This window comes from Gobius niger (assembly GCF_951799975.1).
Source record: "Gobius niger genome assembly, chromosome: 19".
Taxonomy (NCBI): Eukaryota; Metazoa; Chordata; class Actinopteri; order Gobiiformes; family Gobiidae; genus Gobius; species Gobius niger.
In genome coordinates this window covers 10,406,155-10,422,933 of record NC_136870.1, presented here as the reverse complement: position 1 = coordinate 10,422,933, position 16,779 = coordinate 10,406,155, and the positions used below count along the sequence as shown (strand labels likewise).

Sequence of the window (16,779 nt, the reverse complement as noted above, 5' to 3'; positions counted from 1 at the left end):
CGCTCCAAATGGAACAAAATTCAGGTTTTCAAAAATTCTTTAAAAAAAATCCTTAAGAGGTTTGCAACTAATTTCACTGCAGACATGGCCTCAGTGCTGCCCTCTATCGCCCTGTTGAAACAAAGTCCACTTTTACTGTGGAAATATGAAGAAAACTGAGGTTGAAAAAGGCAAAAATGGAACAAATTTCAGGTTTTCAAAAATTCTTTAAAAAAAATCCTTGAGAGGTTTGCAACTAATTTCACTGCAGCCATGGCCTCAGTGCTGCCCTCTATCGCCCTGCCAAAACCAAGTCCACTTTTACTGTGGAAATCTGAATAAAACTTAGGTTGAAAAAGGCCAAAATGGAACAAAGAACAGTTTTTCAAAAATTCTTTAAAAAAAAACCTTAAGAGGTTTGCAACTAGTTTCACTGCAGCCATGGCCTCAGTGCTGCCCCCTATCGCCCTGCAAAAACAAAATCCACTTTTACTGTGGAAATATGAAGAAAACTTAGGTTGAAAAAGGCCAAAATGGAAAAAAATCAGTTTTTCAAAAAATGTTTAAAAAAAATTCTTGAGAGGTTTGCAACTAGTTTCAATGCAGACATGGCCTCAGTGCTGCCCCCTATCGCCCTGCCAAAACAAAATCCACTTTTACTGTGGAAATCTGAAGAAAACTTAGGTTGAAAAAGGCCAAAATGGAACAAATTTCAGGTTTTCAAAAATTCTTTAAAAAAAATCCTTAAGAGGTTTGCAACTAATTTCACTGCAGACATGGCCTCAGTGCTGCCCTCTATCGCCCTGTTGAAACAAAGTCCACTTTTACTGTGGAAATATGAAGAAAACTGAGGTTGAAAGAGGCCAAAATGGAACAAATTTCAGGTTTTCAAAAGTTCTTTAAAAAAAATCCTTAAAAGGTTTGCAACTAATTTCACTGCAGACATGGCCTCAGTGCTGCCCTCTATCGCCCTGCCAAAACCAAGTCCACTTTTACGGTGGAAATTTGAAGAAAACTTAGGTTGAAAAAGGCCAAAATGGAATAAAATTCAGTTTTTCAAAAAATGTTTAAAAAAAATCCTTGAGAGGTTTGCAACTAATTTCACTGCAGACGTGGCCTCAGTGCTGCCCTCTATCGCCCTGCCAAAACAAAATCCACTTTTACTGTGGAAATCTGAAGAAAACTGAGGTTGAAAAAGGCAAAAATGGAACAAATTTCAGGTTTTCAAAAAATGTTTAAAAAAAATCCTTGAGAGGTTTGCAACTAATTTCACTGCAGACATGGCCTCAGTGCTGCCCTCTATCACCCTGTTGAAACAAAGTCCACTTTTACTGTGGAAATATGAAGAAAACTGAGGTTGAAAAAGGCCAAAATGGAACAAAGAACAATTTTTCAAAAATTCTTTAAAAAAAATCCTTAAGAGGTTTGCAACTAGTTTCACTGCAGCCATGGCCTCAGTGCTGCCCTCTATCGCCCTGTTGAAACAAAGTCCACTTTTACTGTGGAAATATGAAGAAAACTGAGGTTGAAAAAGGCAAAAATGGAACAAATTTCAGGTTTTCAAAAATTCTTTAAAAAAAATCCTTGAGAGGTTTGCAACTAATTTCACTGCAGCCATGGCCTCAGTGCTGCCCTCTATCACCCTGTTGAAACCAAGTCCACTTTTACTGTGGAAATCTGAATAAAACTTAGGTTGAAAAAGGCCAAAATGGAACAAAGAACAGTTTTTCAAAAATTCTTAAAAAAAAAACCTTAAGAGGTTTGCAACTAGTTTCACTGCAGCCATGGCCTCAGTGCTGCCCCTATCGCCCTGCAAAAACAAAATCCACTTTTACTGTGGAAATATGAAGAAAACTTAGGTTGAAAAAGGCCAAAATGGAAAAAAATCAGTTTTTCAAAAAATGTTTAAAAAAAATTCTTGAGAGGTTTGCAACTAGTTTCACTGCAGACATGGCCTCAGTGCTGCCCCCTATCACCCTGTTGAAACAAAGTCCACTTTTACTGTGGAAATATGAAGAAAACTGAGGTTGAAAAAGGCCAAAATGGAATAAAATTCAGTTTTTCAAAAATGTTTAAAAAAAATCCTTGAGAGGTTTGCAACTAATTTCACTGCAGACATGGCCTCAGTGCTGCCCTCTATCACCCTGTTGAAACAAAGTCCACTTTTACTGTGGAAATATGAAGAAAACTGAGGTTGAAAAAGGCCAAAATGGAACAAAGAACAATTTTTCAAAAATTCTTTAAAAAAAATCCTTAAGAGGTTTGCAACTAGTTTCACTGCAGCCATGGCCTCAGTGCTGCCCCCTATCACCCTGTTGAAACAAAGTCCACTTTTACTGTGGAAATCTGAAGAAAACTGAGGTTGAAAAAGGCCAAAATGGAACAAATTTCAGGTTTTCAAAAATTCTTTAAAAGAAATCCTTAAAAGGTTTGCAACTAGTTTCACTGCAGACATGGCCTCAGTGCTGCCCTCTATCACCCTGTTGAAACAAAGTCCACTTTTACTGTGGAAATCCGAAGAAAACTTAGGTTGAAAAAGGCCAAAATGGAACAAAGAACAGTTTTTCAAAAATTCTTTAAAAAAAAACCTTAAGAGGTTTGCAACTAGTTTCACTGCAGCCATGGCCTCAGTGCTGCCCCCTATCGCCCTGCAAAAACAAAATCCACTTTTACTGTGGAAATATGAAGAAAACTTAGGTTGAAAAAGGCCAAAATGGAAAAAAATCAGTTTTTCAAAAAATGTTTAAAAAAAATTCTTGAGAGGTTTGCAACTAGTTTCAATGCAGACATGGCCTCAGTGCTGCCCCCTATCGCCCTGCCAAAACAAAATCCACTTTTACTGTGGAAATCTGAAGAAAACTTAGGTTGAAAAAGGCCAAAATGGAACAAATTTCAGGTTTTCAAAAATTCTTTAAAAAAAATCCTTAAGAGGTTTGCAACTAATTTCACTGCAGACATGGCCTCAGTGCTGCCCTCTATCGCCCTGTTGAAACAAAGTCCACTTTTACTGTGGAAATATGAAGAAAACTGAGGTTGAAAGAGGCCAAAATGGAACAAATTTCAGGTTTTCAAAAGTTCTTTAAAAAAAATCCTTAAAAGGTTTGCAACTAATTTCACTGCAGACATGGCCTCAGTGCTGCCCTCTATCGCCCTGCCAAAACCAAGTCCACTTTTACGGTGGAAATTTGAAGAAAACTTAGGTTGAAAAAGGCCAAAATGGAATAAAATTCAGTTTTTCAAAAAATGTTTAAAAAAAATCCTTGAGAGGTTTGCAACTAATTTCACTGCAGACGTGGCCTCAGTGCTGCCCTCTATCGCCCTGCCAAAACAAAATCCACTTTTACTGTGGAAATCTGAAGAAAACTGAGGTTGAAAAAGGCAAAAATGGAACAAATTTCAGGTTTTCAAAAAATGTTTAAAAAAAATCCTTGAGAGGTTTGCAACTAATTTCACTGCAGACATGGCCTCAGTGCTGCCCTCTATCACCCTGTTGAAACAAAGTCCACTTTTACTGTGGAAATATGAAGAAAACTGAGGTTGAAAAAGGCCAAAATGGAACAAAGAACAATTTTTCAAAAATTCTTTAAAAAAAATCCTTAAGAGGTTTGCAACTAGTTTCACTGCAGCCATGGCCTCAGTGCTGCCCCCTATCGCCCTGTTGAAACAAAGTCCACTTTTACTGTGGAAATCTGAAGAAAACTGAGGTTGAAAAAGGCCAAAATGGAACAAATTTCAGGTTTTCAAAAATTCTTTAAAAGAAATCCTTAAAAGGTTTGCAACTAGTTTCACTGCAGACATGGCCTCAGTGCTGCCCTCTATCACCCTGTTGAAACAAAGTCCACTTTTACTGTGGAAATATGAAGAAAACTGAGGTTGAAAAAGGCCAAAATGGAACAAAGAACAATTTTTCAAAAATTCTTTAAAAAAAATCCTTAAGAGGTTTGCAACTAGTTTCACTGCAGCCATGGCCTCAGTGCTGCCCCCTATCACCCTGTTGAAACAAAGTCCACTTTTACTGTGGAAATCTGAAGAAAACTGAGGTTGAAAAAGGCCAAAATGGAATAAAATTCAGTTTTTAAAAAAATGTTTAAAAAAAAATCCTTGAGAGGTTTGCAACTAATTTCACTGCAGCCATGGCCTCAGTGCTGCCCTCTATCACCCTGTTGAAACCAAGTCCACTTTTACTGTGGAAATCTGAATAAAACTTAGGTTGAAAAAGGCCAAAATGGAACAAAGAACAGTTTTTCAAAAATTCTTAAAAAAAAAACCTTAAGAGGTTTGCAACTAGTTTCACTGCAGCCATGGCCTCAGTGCTGCCCCTATCGCCCTGCAAAAACAAAATCCACTTTTACTGTGGAAATATGAAGAAAACTTAGGTTGAAAAAGGCCAAAATGGAAAAAAATCAGTTTTTCAAAAAATGTTTAAAAAAAATTCTTGAGAGGTTTGCAACTAGTTTCACTGCAGACATGGCCTCAGTGCTGCCCCCTATCACCCTGTTGAAACAAAGTCCACTTTTACTGTGGAAATATGAAGAAAACTGAGGTTGAAAAAGGCCAAAATGGAATAAAATTCAGTTTTTCAAAAAATGTTTAAAAAAAATCCTTGAGAGGTTTGCAACTAATTTCACTGCAGACATGGCCTCAGTGCTGCCCTCTATCACCCTGTTGAAACAAAGTCCACTTTTACTGTGGAAATATGAAGAAAACTGAGGTTGAAAAAGGCCAAAATGGAACAAAGAACAATTTTTCAAAAATTCTTTAAAAAAAATCCTTAAGAGGTTTGCAACTAGTTTCACTGCAGCCATGGCCTCAGTGCTGCCCCCTATCACCCTGTTGAAACAAAGTCCACTTTTACTGTGGAAATCTGAAGAAAACTGAGGTTGAAAAAGGCCAAAATGGAACAAATTTCAGGTTTTCAAAAATTCTTTAAAAGAAATCCTTAAAAGGTTTGCAACTAGTTTCACTGCAGACATGGCCTCAGTGCTGCCCTCTATCACCCTGTTGAAACAAAGTCCACTTTTACTGTGGAAATCCGAAGAAAACTTAGGTTGAAAAAGGCCAAAATGGAATAAAATTCAGTTTTTAAAAAAATGTTTAAAAAAAAATCCTTGAGAGGTTTGCAACTAATTTCACTGCAAACGTGGCCTCAGTGCTGCCCTCTATCACCCTGTTGAAACAAAGTCCACTTTTACTGTGGAAATATGAAGAAAACTGAGGTTGAAAAAGGCCAAAATGGAATAAAATTCAGTTTTTAAAAAAATGTTTAAAAAAAAATCCTTGAGAGGTTTGCAACTAATTTCACTGCAAACGTGGCCTCAGTGCTGCCCTCTATCGCCCTGCCAAAACCAAGTCCACTTTTACTGTGGAAATTTGAAGAAAACTTAGATTGAAAAAGGCCAAAATGGAATAAAATTAAGTTTTTCAAAAAATGTTTAAAAAAAATCCTTGAGAGGTTTGCAACTAATTTCACTGCAGACATGGCCTCAGTGCTGCCCTCTATCGCCCTGTAAAAACCAAGTCCACTTTTACTGTGGAAATCCGAAGAAAACTGAGGTTGAAAAAGGCCAAAATGGAACAAAGAACAGTTTTTCAAAAATTCTTTAAAACAAATCCTTAAGAGGTTTGCAACTAATTTCACTGCAGCCATGACCTCAGTGCTGCCCTCTATTGCCCTGCCAAAAAAAATCCACTTTTACTGTGGAAATCTGAAGAAAACCAAATTAATTATCCCACTCCTACCCTCCCTCCACTGGCTCCCAGTCCATCCATCCATTTTCTTCCACTTTTCCGTTTCCAGGTCGTGATCACATTGCACCAGCCCCCTATGGCCTCCTGCAGGAATGGGTCCACGGAAGGACGGCCTCATGATTCAAACCGGCCTGTTGGTCTCTCATAAGGGGCTCCCAGTCCGCTTTTGTGTTTTTTTTTAAAATTTGGACATTTGTTTTTGAGACGTCGCCCAGCATGGCGCAGCCGGGGCCCCACCCTGGAGCCAGACTTGGGGTTGGGGCCCGAACGCGAGCGTCTGGTGGCCGGGCCTCTGCCCACGGGGCCCAGCCCGGGCACAGCCCCAAGGGACGACATGGGCCCGCCCTCCTGTGGACCCACCACCCACAGAGGGATCCGTAGGTTTCGGGTGCAGAGAGGACTGCGTGGCAGTCAGAGGCAGGTGCCTCGACGACCTGGTCCGCCTGCGCAGCTTCTGGCGTTCGGGACATGGAACGTCACTTCACTCCTGGAGAGAGGCTGGACTCTCCATTTTTCTGGTTGCCCGCAGGGAGAGGCAGCGGGCTGGGGTGGATTTGCTCATAGCCCCCCAGCTCAGCCGTCACGTGTTGGAGTTCACCCCGGTGAACGAGAGGGTCGCATCCCTAGGTCTTCGGGTTGGGGACAGGTCTCTCACCGGTGTCTCGGCCTACGGGCCCAACATCGGTGCAGAGTACCCGGCCTTCTTGGAGTCCCTGGGAGGAGTACGAGATGGTGCTCCGACTGGGGACTCCATTGTTCTACTGGGGGACTTCAACGTCCACGTGGGTAACGACAGTGAGACCTGGATGGGAGTGATTGGGAGGAACGGCCTCCCCGATCTGAACCCGAGTGGTGTTCTGTTCCGCTGGCGGGGGAGGAAGCCAGTCAGACCTGGCAGGCCCAAACGTGTTGTGAGGGTCTGCTGGGAACGCCTGGCGGATCCCTCTGTCAGTGGGGTCTTCAACTCTCACCCAGATTCCGAAGGAGGCTGGGGACATGGAGTCCGAGTGGACCATGTTCTCCTCCTCCTTTGTCGATGCGGCTGCTCGTAGATGTGGCCGTAATGTCTCTGGTGCCTGTCGTGGCGGCAATCCCCGAACCCGGTGGTGGCGCCCGGAAGTAAGGGATGCCGTCAAGCTGAAGAAGGAGTCCTACCTGGCCTTGTTGGCTTGTGGGACTCCGGAGGCAGCTGAGAGGTACCGGCAGGCCAAGCGTGCTGCAGCTCGGGCGGTTGCGGAGGCTAAAACTCTGGTCTGGGAGGAGTTCGGGGAGGCCATGGAGGAGGACTATCGGTCGGCCTCGAGGAGATTCTGGCAAACCATCCGGTGCCTCAGGAGGGGGAAGCTGTGCTTCACCAACACTGTTTACAGTACGGGTGGGGGGCTGCTGCCCTCGACTGGGGATGTCGTGGGGCGGGGGTAGGAGTACTTTGAGGATCTCCTCAATCCCACCGTCACGTCTTCCGATGAGGAAGCAGAGGCTGGGGACTCGGAGGTGGGGTCGCCCATCACCCAAGCTGAAGTCACCGGGGTGGTGAGAAAGCTCCTTGGTGGCTCCGGGGGTGGATGAGATGGAGAGATGACCTTAAGTCTCTGGATGTTGTAGGACTGTCTTGGCTGACACGTCTCTGCAGCATCGCGTGGCGGTCGGGGACAGTGCCCCTGGATTGGCAGACCGGGGTGGTGGTCCCTCTCTTTAAAAAGGGGGATCGGAGGGTGTGCTCCAAATACAGAGGGATCACACTCCTCAGCCTCCCCGGTAAGGTCTACTCCGGGGTGCTGGAGGGGAGGATCCGGGAGGAACAATGCGGTTTTCGTCCTGGTCGTGGCACACTGGACCAGCTCTATACCCTTCATCAAGTGCTCGAGGGTTCGTGGGAGTACGACCAACCAATCCATATGTGTTTTGTGGATCTGAAGAAAGCGTTCGACCGTGTCCCTCGTGGTGCCCTGTGGGGGGTGCTCCGGGAGTATGGGGTCCGGGGCCCTCTGCTAAGGGCTGTCCGTTCCCTGTATGACCGCAGCAGGAGCTTGGTTCGCATTGCCGGCAGTAAGTCAGACCTGTTCCCGGTGCGTGTTGGTCTCCGCCAGGGCTGCCCTTTGTCACCGGTTATGTTCACTACCTTTATTGACAGAATTTCAAGGCGCAGCCAGGGGCCGGAGGGTGTCCGGTTTGGGAGCCTCAGGATCTCATCTCTGCTGTTTGCAGACGATGTTCTGATGGCTTCAACAAATCAGGACCTTCAGCTGCCCTGGGGCGGTTTGCAGCCGAGTGTGTAGCGGCCGGGATGAGGATCAGCACCTCCAAATCTGAGGCCATGGTTCTCCACCAGAAAAAGCGGAGGAGCTCGGAGTAGAGTCGCTGCTCCTTCACGTCGAAAGAAGCCAGCTGAGGTGGCTAGGGCATCTGTTCCGGATGCCTCCTGGCCGCCTCCCGCGGGAGGTGTTCCAGGAATGTCTTATTAGGACAAGGCCTCGTGGTAGGCCTAGGGCACGCTGGCGGGACTATGTCTCCAAGCTGGCCTGGTGTCGCCTCGGGGTCAGAACAGCTGGAGGAGGTGTGTGTGGATCGCGACGTCTGGGCATCTCTGCTGAGACTGCTGCCCCCGCGACCCGCCCCCCCCGGACAAAGCGGAAGAAAATGGATGGATGGCATTTGGTTTTTAAGTCTCTTCATGGACATGCTCCTCACCATCTGTCTTAGTTTCTGGACGTCTACCATCCAAGCAGAGCTCCTCATATGGTATTCGATGTCCCCAAGTATATAAGCAGTAGGGGGATTGTGCTTTAAGTGTGGCAGTACCAAAACTGTGAACCTCACTCCCAGTCAAACTGTAAGTCATCACTGACTTGCTGTTGTTTAAGTGTAGACTAAAGGCCTTTTGTGTCAATTATGACCATGTTTGAACTCCATGTTTTGAACTTGATAGGGGGCAGCACTGAGGCCATGACTGCAGTGAAAGATCTTGCACAGCTTCTTTTAATATTTTTTAATATGATGCCAAATTTGTCATTTTATGTCCATTATGACCATGTTTGAACTTAATTTACTCCCAATTTCTGCAGTAAAAGTGGCTGGTCTGTTGCAGGTGGGTAGGGGGCAGCACTGAGGCCATGGCTGCAGTGAAACTAGTTGCAAACCTCTCAAGGATTTTTTTTAAACATTTTTTGAAAAACTGAATTTTGTTCCATTTTGGCCATTTTCAACCTCGGTTTTCTTTAGATTTCCACAGTAAAAGTGGACTTGGTTTCAACAGGGCGATAGAGGGCAGCACTGAGGTCATGTCTGCAGTGAAATTAGTTGCAAACCTCTTATGGATTTTTTAAAATAATTTTTGAAAAACTGATTTTTTTTCCATTTTGGCCTTTATCAACCTGTTTTCTTAAAATTCCACAGTAAAAGTGGATTTTGTTTTTACAGGGCGATAGAGGGCAGCACTGAGGCCATGGCTGCAGTGAAATTAGTTGCAAACCTCTTAAGGATTTTTTTTAAAGAATTTTTGAAAACCTGAAATTTGTTCCATTTTGGCCTTTTTCAACCTCAGTTTTCTTCATATTTCCACAGTAAAAGTGGACTTGGTTTTGGCAGGGCGATAGGGGGCAGCACTGAGGCCATGGCTGCAGTGAAATTTGTTGCAAACCTCTTAAGGATTTTTTTTAAAGAATTTTTGAAAACCTGAAATTTGTTCCATTTTGGCCTTTTTCAACCTCAGTTTTCTTCATATTTCCACAGTAAAAGTGGACTTTGTTTCAACAGGGTGATAGAGGGCAGCACTGAGGCCATGGCTGCAGTGAAATTAGTTGCAAACCTCTCATGGATTTTTTTTAAACATTTTTTGAAAAACTGAATTTTATTCCATTTTGGCCTTTTTCAACCTAAGTTTTCTTCATATTTCCACAGTAAAAGTGGACTTTGTTTCAACAGGGTGATAGAGGGCAGCACTGAGGCCATGGCTGCAGTGAAATTAGTTGCAAACCTCTCATGGATTTTTTTTAAACATTTTTTGAAAAACTGAATTTTATTCCATTTTGGCCTTTTTCAACCTAAGTTTTCTTCATATTTCCACAGTAAAAGTGGACTTTGTTTCAACAGGGTGATAGAGGGCAGCACTGAGGCCATGGCTGCAGTGAAACTAGTTGCAAACCTCTTAAGGATTTTTTTTAAACATTTTTTGAAAAACTGAATTTTATTCCATTTTGGCCTTTTTCAACCTCAGTTTTCTTCATATTTCCACAGTAAAAGTGGACTTTGTTTCAACAGGGTGATAGAGGGCAGCACTGAGGCCACGTCTGCAGTGAAATTAGTTGCAAACCTCTCAAGGATTTTTTTTAAACATTTTTTGAAAAACTGAATTTTATTCCATTTTGGCCTTTTTCAACCTAGGTTTTCTTCAGATTTCCACAGTAAAAGTGGACTTGGTTTTGGCAGGGCGATAGAGGGCAGCACTGAGGCCATGTCTGCAGTGAAATTAGTTGCAAACCTCTCAAGGATTTTTTTTAAAGAATTTTTGAAAACCTGAAATTTGTTCCATTTTGGCCTTTTTCAACCTCAGTTTTCGTCATATTTCCACAGTAAAAGTGGACTTTGTTTCAACAGGGTGATAGAGGGCAGCACTGAGGCCATGGCTGCAGTGAAATTAGTTGCAAACCTCTTAAGGATTTTTTTTAAAGAATTTTTGAAAACCTGAAATTTGTTCCATTTTGGCCTTTTTCAACCTAAGTTTTCTTCAGATTTCCACAGTAAAAGTGGATTTTGTTTTGGCAGGGCGATAGGGGGCAGCACTGAGGCCATGTCTGCAGTGAAACTAGTTGCAAACCTCTCAAGAATTTTTTTTAAACATTTTTTGAAAAACTGATTTTTTTCCATTTTGGCCTTTTTCAACCTCAGTTTTCTTCATATTTCCACAGTAAAAGTGGATTTTGTTTCAACAGGGTGATAGAGGGCAGCACTGAGGCCATGGCTGCAGTGAAATTAGTTGCAAACCTCTCATGGATTTTTTTTAAACATTTTTTGAAAAACTGAATTTTATTCCATTTTGGCCTTTTTCAACCTAAGTTTTCTTCATATTTCCACAGTAAAAGTGGACTTTGTTTCAACAGGGTGATAGAGGGCAGCACTGAGGCCATGGCTGCAGTGAAACTAGTTGCAAACCTCTTAAGGATTTTTTTAAAACATTTTTTGAAAAACTGAATTTTATTCCATTTTGGCCTTTTTCAACCTCAGTTTTCTTCATATTTCCACAGTAAAAGTGGACTTTGTTTCAACAGGGTGATAGAGGGCAGCACTGAGGCCACGTCTGCAGTGAAATTAGTTGCAAACCTCTCAAGGATTTTTTTTAAACATTTTTTGAAAAACTGAATTTTATTCCATTTTGGCCTTTTTCAACCTAGGTTTTCTTCAGATTTCCACAGTAAAAGTGGACTTGGTTTTGGCAGGGCGATAGAGGGCAGCACTGAGGCCATGTCTGCAGTGAAATTAGTTGCAAACCTCTCAAGGATTTTTTTTAAAGAATTTTTGAAAACCTGAAATTTGTTCCATTTTGGCCTTTTTCAACCTCAGTTTTCGTCATATTTCCACAGTAAAAGTGGACTTTGTTTCAACAGGGTGATAGAGGGCAGCACTGAGGCCATGGCTGCAGTGAAATTAGTTGCAAACCTCTTAAGGATTTTTTTTAAAGAATTTTTGAAAACCTGAAATTTGTTCCATTTTGGCCTTTTTCAACCTAAGTTTTCTTCAGATTTCCACAGTAAAAGTGGATTTTGTTTTGGCAGGGCGATAGGGGGCAGCACTGAGGCCATGTCTGCAGTGAAACTAGTTGCAAACCTCTCAAGAATTTTTTTTAAACATTTTTTGAAAAACTGATTTTTTTCCATTTTGGCCTTTTTCAACCTCAGTTTTCTTCATATTTCCACAGTAAAAGTGGACTTGGTTTTGGCAGGGCGATAGAGGGCAGCACTGAGGCCATGGCTGCAGTGAAACTAGTTGCAAACCTCTTAAGGTTTTTTTTTAAAGAATTTTTGAAAAACTGTTCTTTGTTCCATTTTGGCCTTTTTCAACCTAAGTTTTCTTCATATTTCCACAGTAAAAGTGGACTTTGTTTCAACAGGGTGATAGAGGGCAGCACTGAGGCCATGGCTGCAGTGAAACTAGTTGCAAACCTCTTAAGGATTTTTTTTAAACATTTTTTGAAAAACTGAATTTTATTCCATTTTGGCCTTTTTCAACCTCAGTTTTCTTCATATTTCCACAGTAAAAGTGGATTTTGTTTTGGCAGGGCGATAGAGGGCAGCACTGAGGCCACGTCTGCAGTGAAATTAGTTGCAAACCTCTCAAGGATTTTTTTTAAACATTTTTTGAAAAACTGAATTTTATTCCATTTTGGCCTTTTTCAACCTAGGTTTTCTTCAGATTTCCACAGTAAAAGTGGACTTGGTTTTGGCAGGGCGATAGAGGGCAGCACTGAGGCCATGTCTGCAGTGAAATTAGTTGCAAACCTCTCAAGGATTTTTTTTAAAGAATTTTTGAAAACCTGAAATTTGTTCCATTTTGGCCTTTTTCAACCTCAGTTTTCTTCATATTTCCACAGTAAAAGTGGACTTTGTTTCAACAGGGTGATAGAGGGCAGCACTGAGGCCATGGCTGCAGTGAAATTAGTTGCAAACCTCTCATGGATTTTTTTTAAACATTTTTTGAAAAACTGAATTTTATTCCATTTTGGCCTTTTTCAACCTAAGTTTTCTTCATATTTCCACAGTAAAAGTGGACTTTGTTTCAACAGGGTGATAGAGGGCAGCACTGGGGCCATGGCTGCAGTGAAACTAGTTGCAAACCTCTTAAGGATTTTTTTAAAACATTTTTTGAAAAACTGAATTTTATTCCATTTTGGCCTTTTTCAACCTCAGTTTTCTTCATATTTCCACAGTAAAAGTGGACTTTGTTTCAACAGGGTGATAGAGGGCAGCACTGAGGCCACGTCTGCAGTGAAATTAGTTGCAAACCTCTCAAGGATTTTTTTTAAACATTTTTTGAAAAACTGAATTTTATTCCATTTTGGCCTTTTTCAACCTAGGTTTTCTTCAGATTTCCACAGTAAAAGTGGACTTGGTTTTGGCAGGGCGATAGAGGGCAGCACTGAGGCCATGTCTGCAGTGAAATTAGTTGCAAACCTCTCAAGGATTTTTTTTAAAGAATTTTTGAAAACCTGAAATTTGTTCCATTTTGGCCTTTTTCAACCTCAGTTTTCGTCATATTTCCACAGTAAAAGTGGACTTTGTTTCAACAGGGTGATAGAGGGCAGCACTGAGGCCATGGCTGCAGTGAAATTAGTTGCAAACCTCTTAAGGATTTTTTTTAAAGAATTTTTGAAAACCTGAAATTTGTTCCATTTTGGCCTTTTTCAACCTAAGTTTTCTTCAGATTTCCACAGTAAAAGTGGATTTTGTTTTGGCAGGGCGATAGGGGGCAGCACTGAGGCCATGTCTGCAGTGAAACTAGTTGCAAACCTCTCAAGAATTTTTTTTAAACATTTTTTGAAAAACTGATTTTTTTCCATTTTGGCCTTTTTCAACCTCAGTTTTCTTCATATTTCCACAGTAAAAGTGGACTTGGTTTTGGCAGGGCGATAGAGGGCAGCACTGAGGCCATGGCTGCAGTGAAACTAGTTGCAAACCTCTTAAGGTTTTTTTTTAAAGAATTTTTGAAAAACTGTTCTTTGTTCCATTTTGGCCTTTTTCAACCTAAGTTTTCTTCATATTTCCACAGTAAAAGTGGACTTTGTTTCAACAGGGTGATAGAGGGCAGCACTGAGGCCATGGCTGCAGTGAAATTAGTTGCAAACCTCTCAAGGATTTTTTTTAAACATTTTTTGAAAAACTGAATTTTATTCCATTTTGGCCTTTTTCAACCTAGGTTTTCTTCAGATTTCCACAGTAAAAGTGGACTTGGTTTTGGCAGGGCGATAGAGGGCAGCACTGAGGCCATGTCTGCAGTGAAATTAGTTGCAAACCTCTCAAGGATTTTTTTTAAAGAATTTTTGAAAACCTGAAATTTGTTCCATTTTGGCCTTTTTCAACCTCAGTTTTCTTCATATTTCCACAGTAAAAGTGGACTTTGTTTCAACAGGGCGATAGAGGGCAGCACTGAGGCCATGGCTGCAGTGAAATTAGTTGCAAACCTCTTAAGGATTTTTTTTAAAGAATTTTTGAAAACCTGAATTTTGTTCCATTTGGAGCGTCCTTGGTGCCCTGTCAAAATGATTATAATATTTATAATCTTTTATTAATAATAATAATAATAATAATAAAACTGCATGAAGTAGGGAATAAAAGACAATGAAGATGAATATCAAAGCTTATATTATTTTATAGTTCCCTATATTCTCAATACACGCTGGTCATCTGTCCGTGCCGTCACGTGACCACTACTGTGGTAGAAATATGAAGTTATAGCCACCGCGCGCGCGCACACAAACAAACAAACGCGCGCGTGCGCGCAACTCTATTTCCCTAAATTAATGAACACACATCATTAGCTACAAAAGAGTGATTATCACAACTTTATTCATAGCGAAATTGCACGGAAAAGGCAAGCTGTACGACGAGGAAATCTGCTATTACCGTAAGTAACCGGCAAAAGGCGCAACATCTTTTCAAGTGTGGGCCACTTTACCGTGGGTTTGGAAGTGGCGGGCCACTTTACCGCAGTCCCTGACCTGAAAATGTTCATAATGAAATATTAAATTTAGTGATATTTTGATACGGATTTATACATTTTTTAAATAAAATCAAACAAGGTATAAATTCAATTATTTAAATATTATTGATTTTATTGATAACAACTAAAATGGTGTAAAAGTGTTTTTGGTTGTTTTGGTTCATGAGCCCTTTTGCTACCAGATATACTATGACTAAAACCAGTTTTACTAAACCTAAATTGACTCTCACTGCCAAAATCCCTGCAGGTCTTACTTTAACATTACTACATTTTCTCTTAGGCAATGTGAATCTTCCTCGCCTTCCTGCTGACACCCTGTACTGGATAAACTGGGGTGACTGATGAGTGAGTGGAAGAGTGGAGTGGAGTGGAGTAAATGCATCTGTTTTCCCGAGAGTTCCATTGACGCCCATTTGGGGTGTGGGGATGGGTCTGGGACAGGCACAGCCCCCAACAACTGATACCCACTACTCTATAAATAGTGTTACAGCAGGCCTGCCTCCATTAGAACACACACTCCACGAGGGAGCCACAAACTGCCACTGTTACAAAGGAATAAAGTTCTCTTTTTGTGCTCTTCTTTGTGTTGTACAATCAAAATGAATAAAGTTAAGATTACCAGACCAGAACAGAGGTAAGGTTTCTTTGCCTCACATAGACCAGCTGTTTTTGTTGTATTGTTTTATAAGACGGTTTAAAAATAGAGGCTTGTTCTGTGTTTTCTCTGTTTTTACAGCCAACTAGCGCATGCCTTCTGGTTTGACAGGAAGAAGTATGTCACCGTCAACTTTGCCGTTCAGAGACCAAAGGATGTGAAAGTTGATATTCAGCCAGAAAAAATGATTTTATAGTGAGTACAAACTTTATTTTCCGTTTTTATTTCAAGGAGATGCAAAAATGTAGCTATGTTTATGAAGTGGTGCCTTTGACAACACTGTCCTGCATTCACAACAGCTGTAAAAACGATGTAGATGATGTCTTCTACAATGAGCTACACTTCTATGACAAAGTACAGATATATGTAAGTAGCTTCAGACTGTGACAGAACCAAACTAAATAAGTCCATAAGATTGTGTGTTTGGTGAGACATTCTTTGCCAAAATAAAGTGATTGTCTTATTGTTGCTTTTTAGGACTCCAGAGAACGAGTCTATGATCGCACCATTAACGTCCTGTTGAGAAAAATTACGCCTGACGTTGCATGGCCTCGACTACAGAAAGATCCAGAGAGGGTAAGTAACATTTCACATTTGCCTTTATAGACCTACTTTCATTGGTGTTGTTATCAAAGGTTTTTCCATTTGTCCGATTCAGCCGAGTTGGATTTCAGTGGACTTTGACAATTGGAGAGACTGGGAGCATGAGGAAGATGAAGGAAAAGAAGAGTTTGACAGATACGCGGATGTGAGTTAGGAGGTTAAAATAAAAGGCTAATGACATTATGATACAGTGTTATAAATTGGGCAACTTCTTTTCAGATGATTAAAGAAATGAGCACAAGTAACAAAGGACCAGCACCTGATATGGATGATCTTAGTGATGTAAGTATCAGGAAATTCATTTTTATGTAATCATCAGTTGAACAGTGATAATATTGTTTATTTTTTCTTTCAGTCTGATTGAGGTGTCGTATCCTCCTTCCTGACGTTGCTGTTTTGTTTGTGTTTTATTTTGTATTTGTATTGACTGATGACTACAAACTTTACTGTCTTGCTGTTTGTTTTGTTTTTTAAACCAATTATTTATTGAAAAATATATGGAAACTTTGACATTGTCTGTAAATAAATGTATTAATGATAATCAAATGTTGTTGTTTTTTTCTTATTTTTAAAAACGTATTCTATTAAAACTGCATAATAATATAACAACTATTACGGTAATTGGTTGTTTTCAGGTTCTAGAATGTGATGATGTCACAGTACCCAGTGGGGGGCGGGAGCCACTTTTTCCTACTAACTGCATTACACTTTCACAAGAAAATGTATGCATTACAAAAGTTATCATTAATATAGGCCTATTAACCTCTGTCTTTTAATGCACCATACAGAAAGGGCTACAGACAGACAACTTCCTAGGGTAGCCGAGTGGGACTAGTCGGATGGGAGCTCCCCCCATATCAACTGGTCCACACCCTGGTTTCTTAATGCACTACTATACACCAACCATGAAATAATGCTCACACACAAATATTCTGTAGTTGTGAAGATGATAATGTCTATAAGAAAGCAGCAAGGAATATTAAAAAAATTAAAAATATATATAAAAATAAAAATATAAAAAAAAATATATAAAAATAATAATAATAATAATGATAAAAAAAATAATAACAACCATAATAAGA

At 40.8% G+C, this 16,779-nt stretch overlaps 1 protein-coding gene across 1 annotated transcript; it reads left to right on the top strand.

Moving 5' to 3' along the window:
* Positions 1–14,975: 14,975 nt before the first annotated feature.
* Positions 14,976–16,061, top strand: ptges3l (prostaglandin E synthase 3 like; the record flags this gene model as incomplete). Its single annotated transcript, XM_079576830.1, has 7 exons — positions 14,976–15,073; positions 15,176–15,289; positions 15,394–15,460; positions 15,572–15,670; positions 15,753–15,842; positions 15,917–15,979; positions 16,053–16,061. The coding sequence occupies exons 1-7, from the start codon at positions 15,039–15,041 to the stop codon at positions 16,059–16,061; spliced, it is 477 nt and encodes a 158-aa protein (XP_079432956.1). The 5' UTR covers positions 14,976–15,038.
* Between the last annotated feature and the right edge of the window lie 718 nt (positions 16,062–16,779).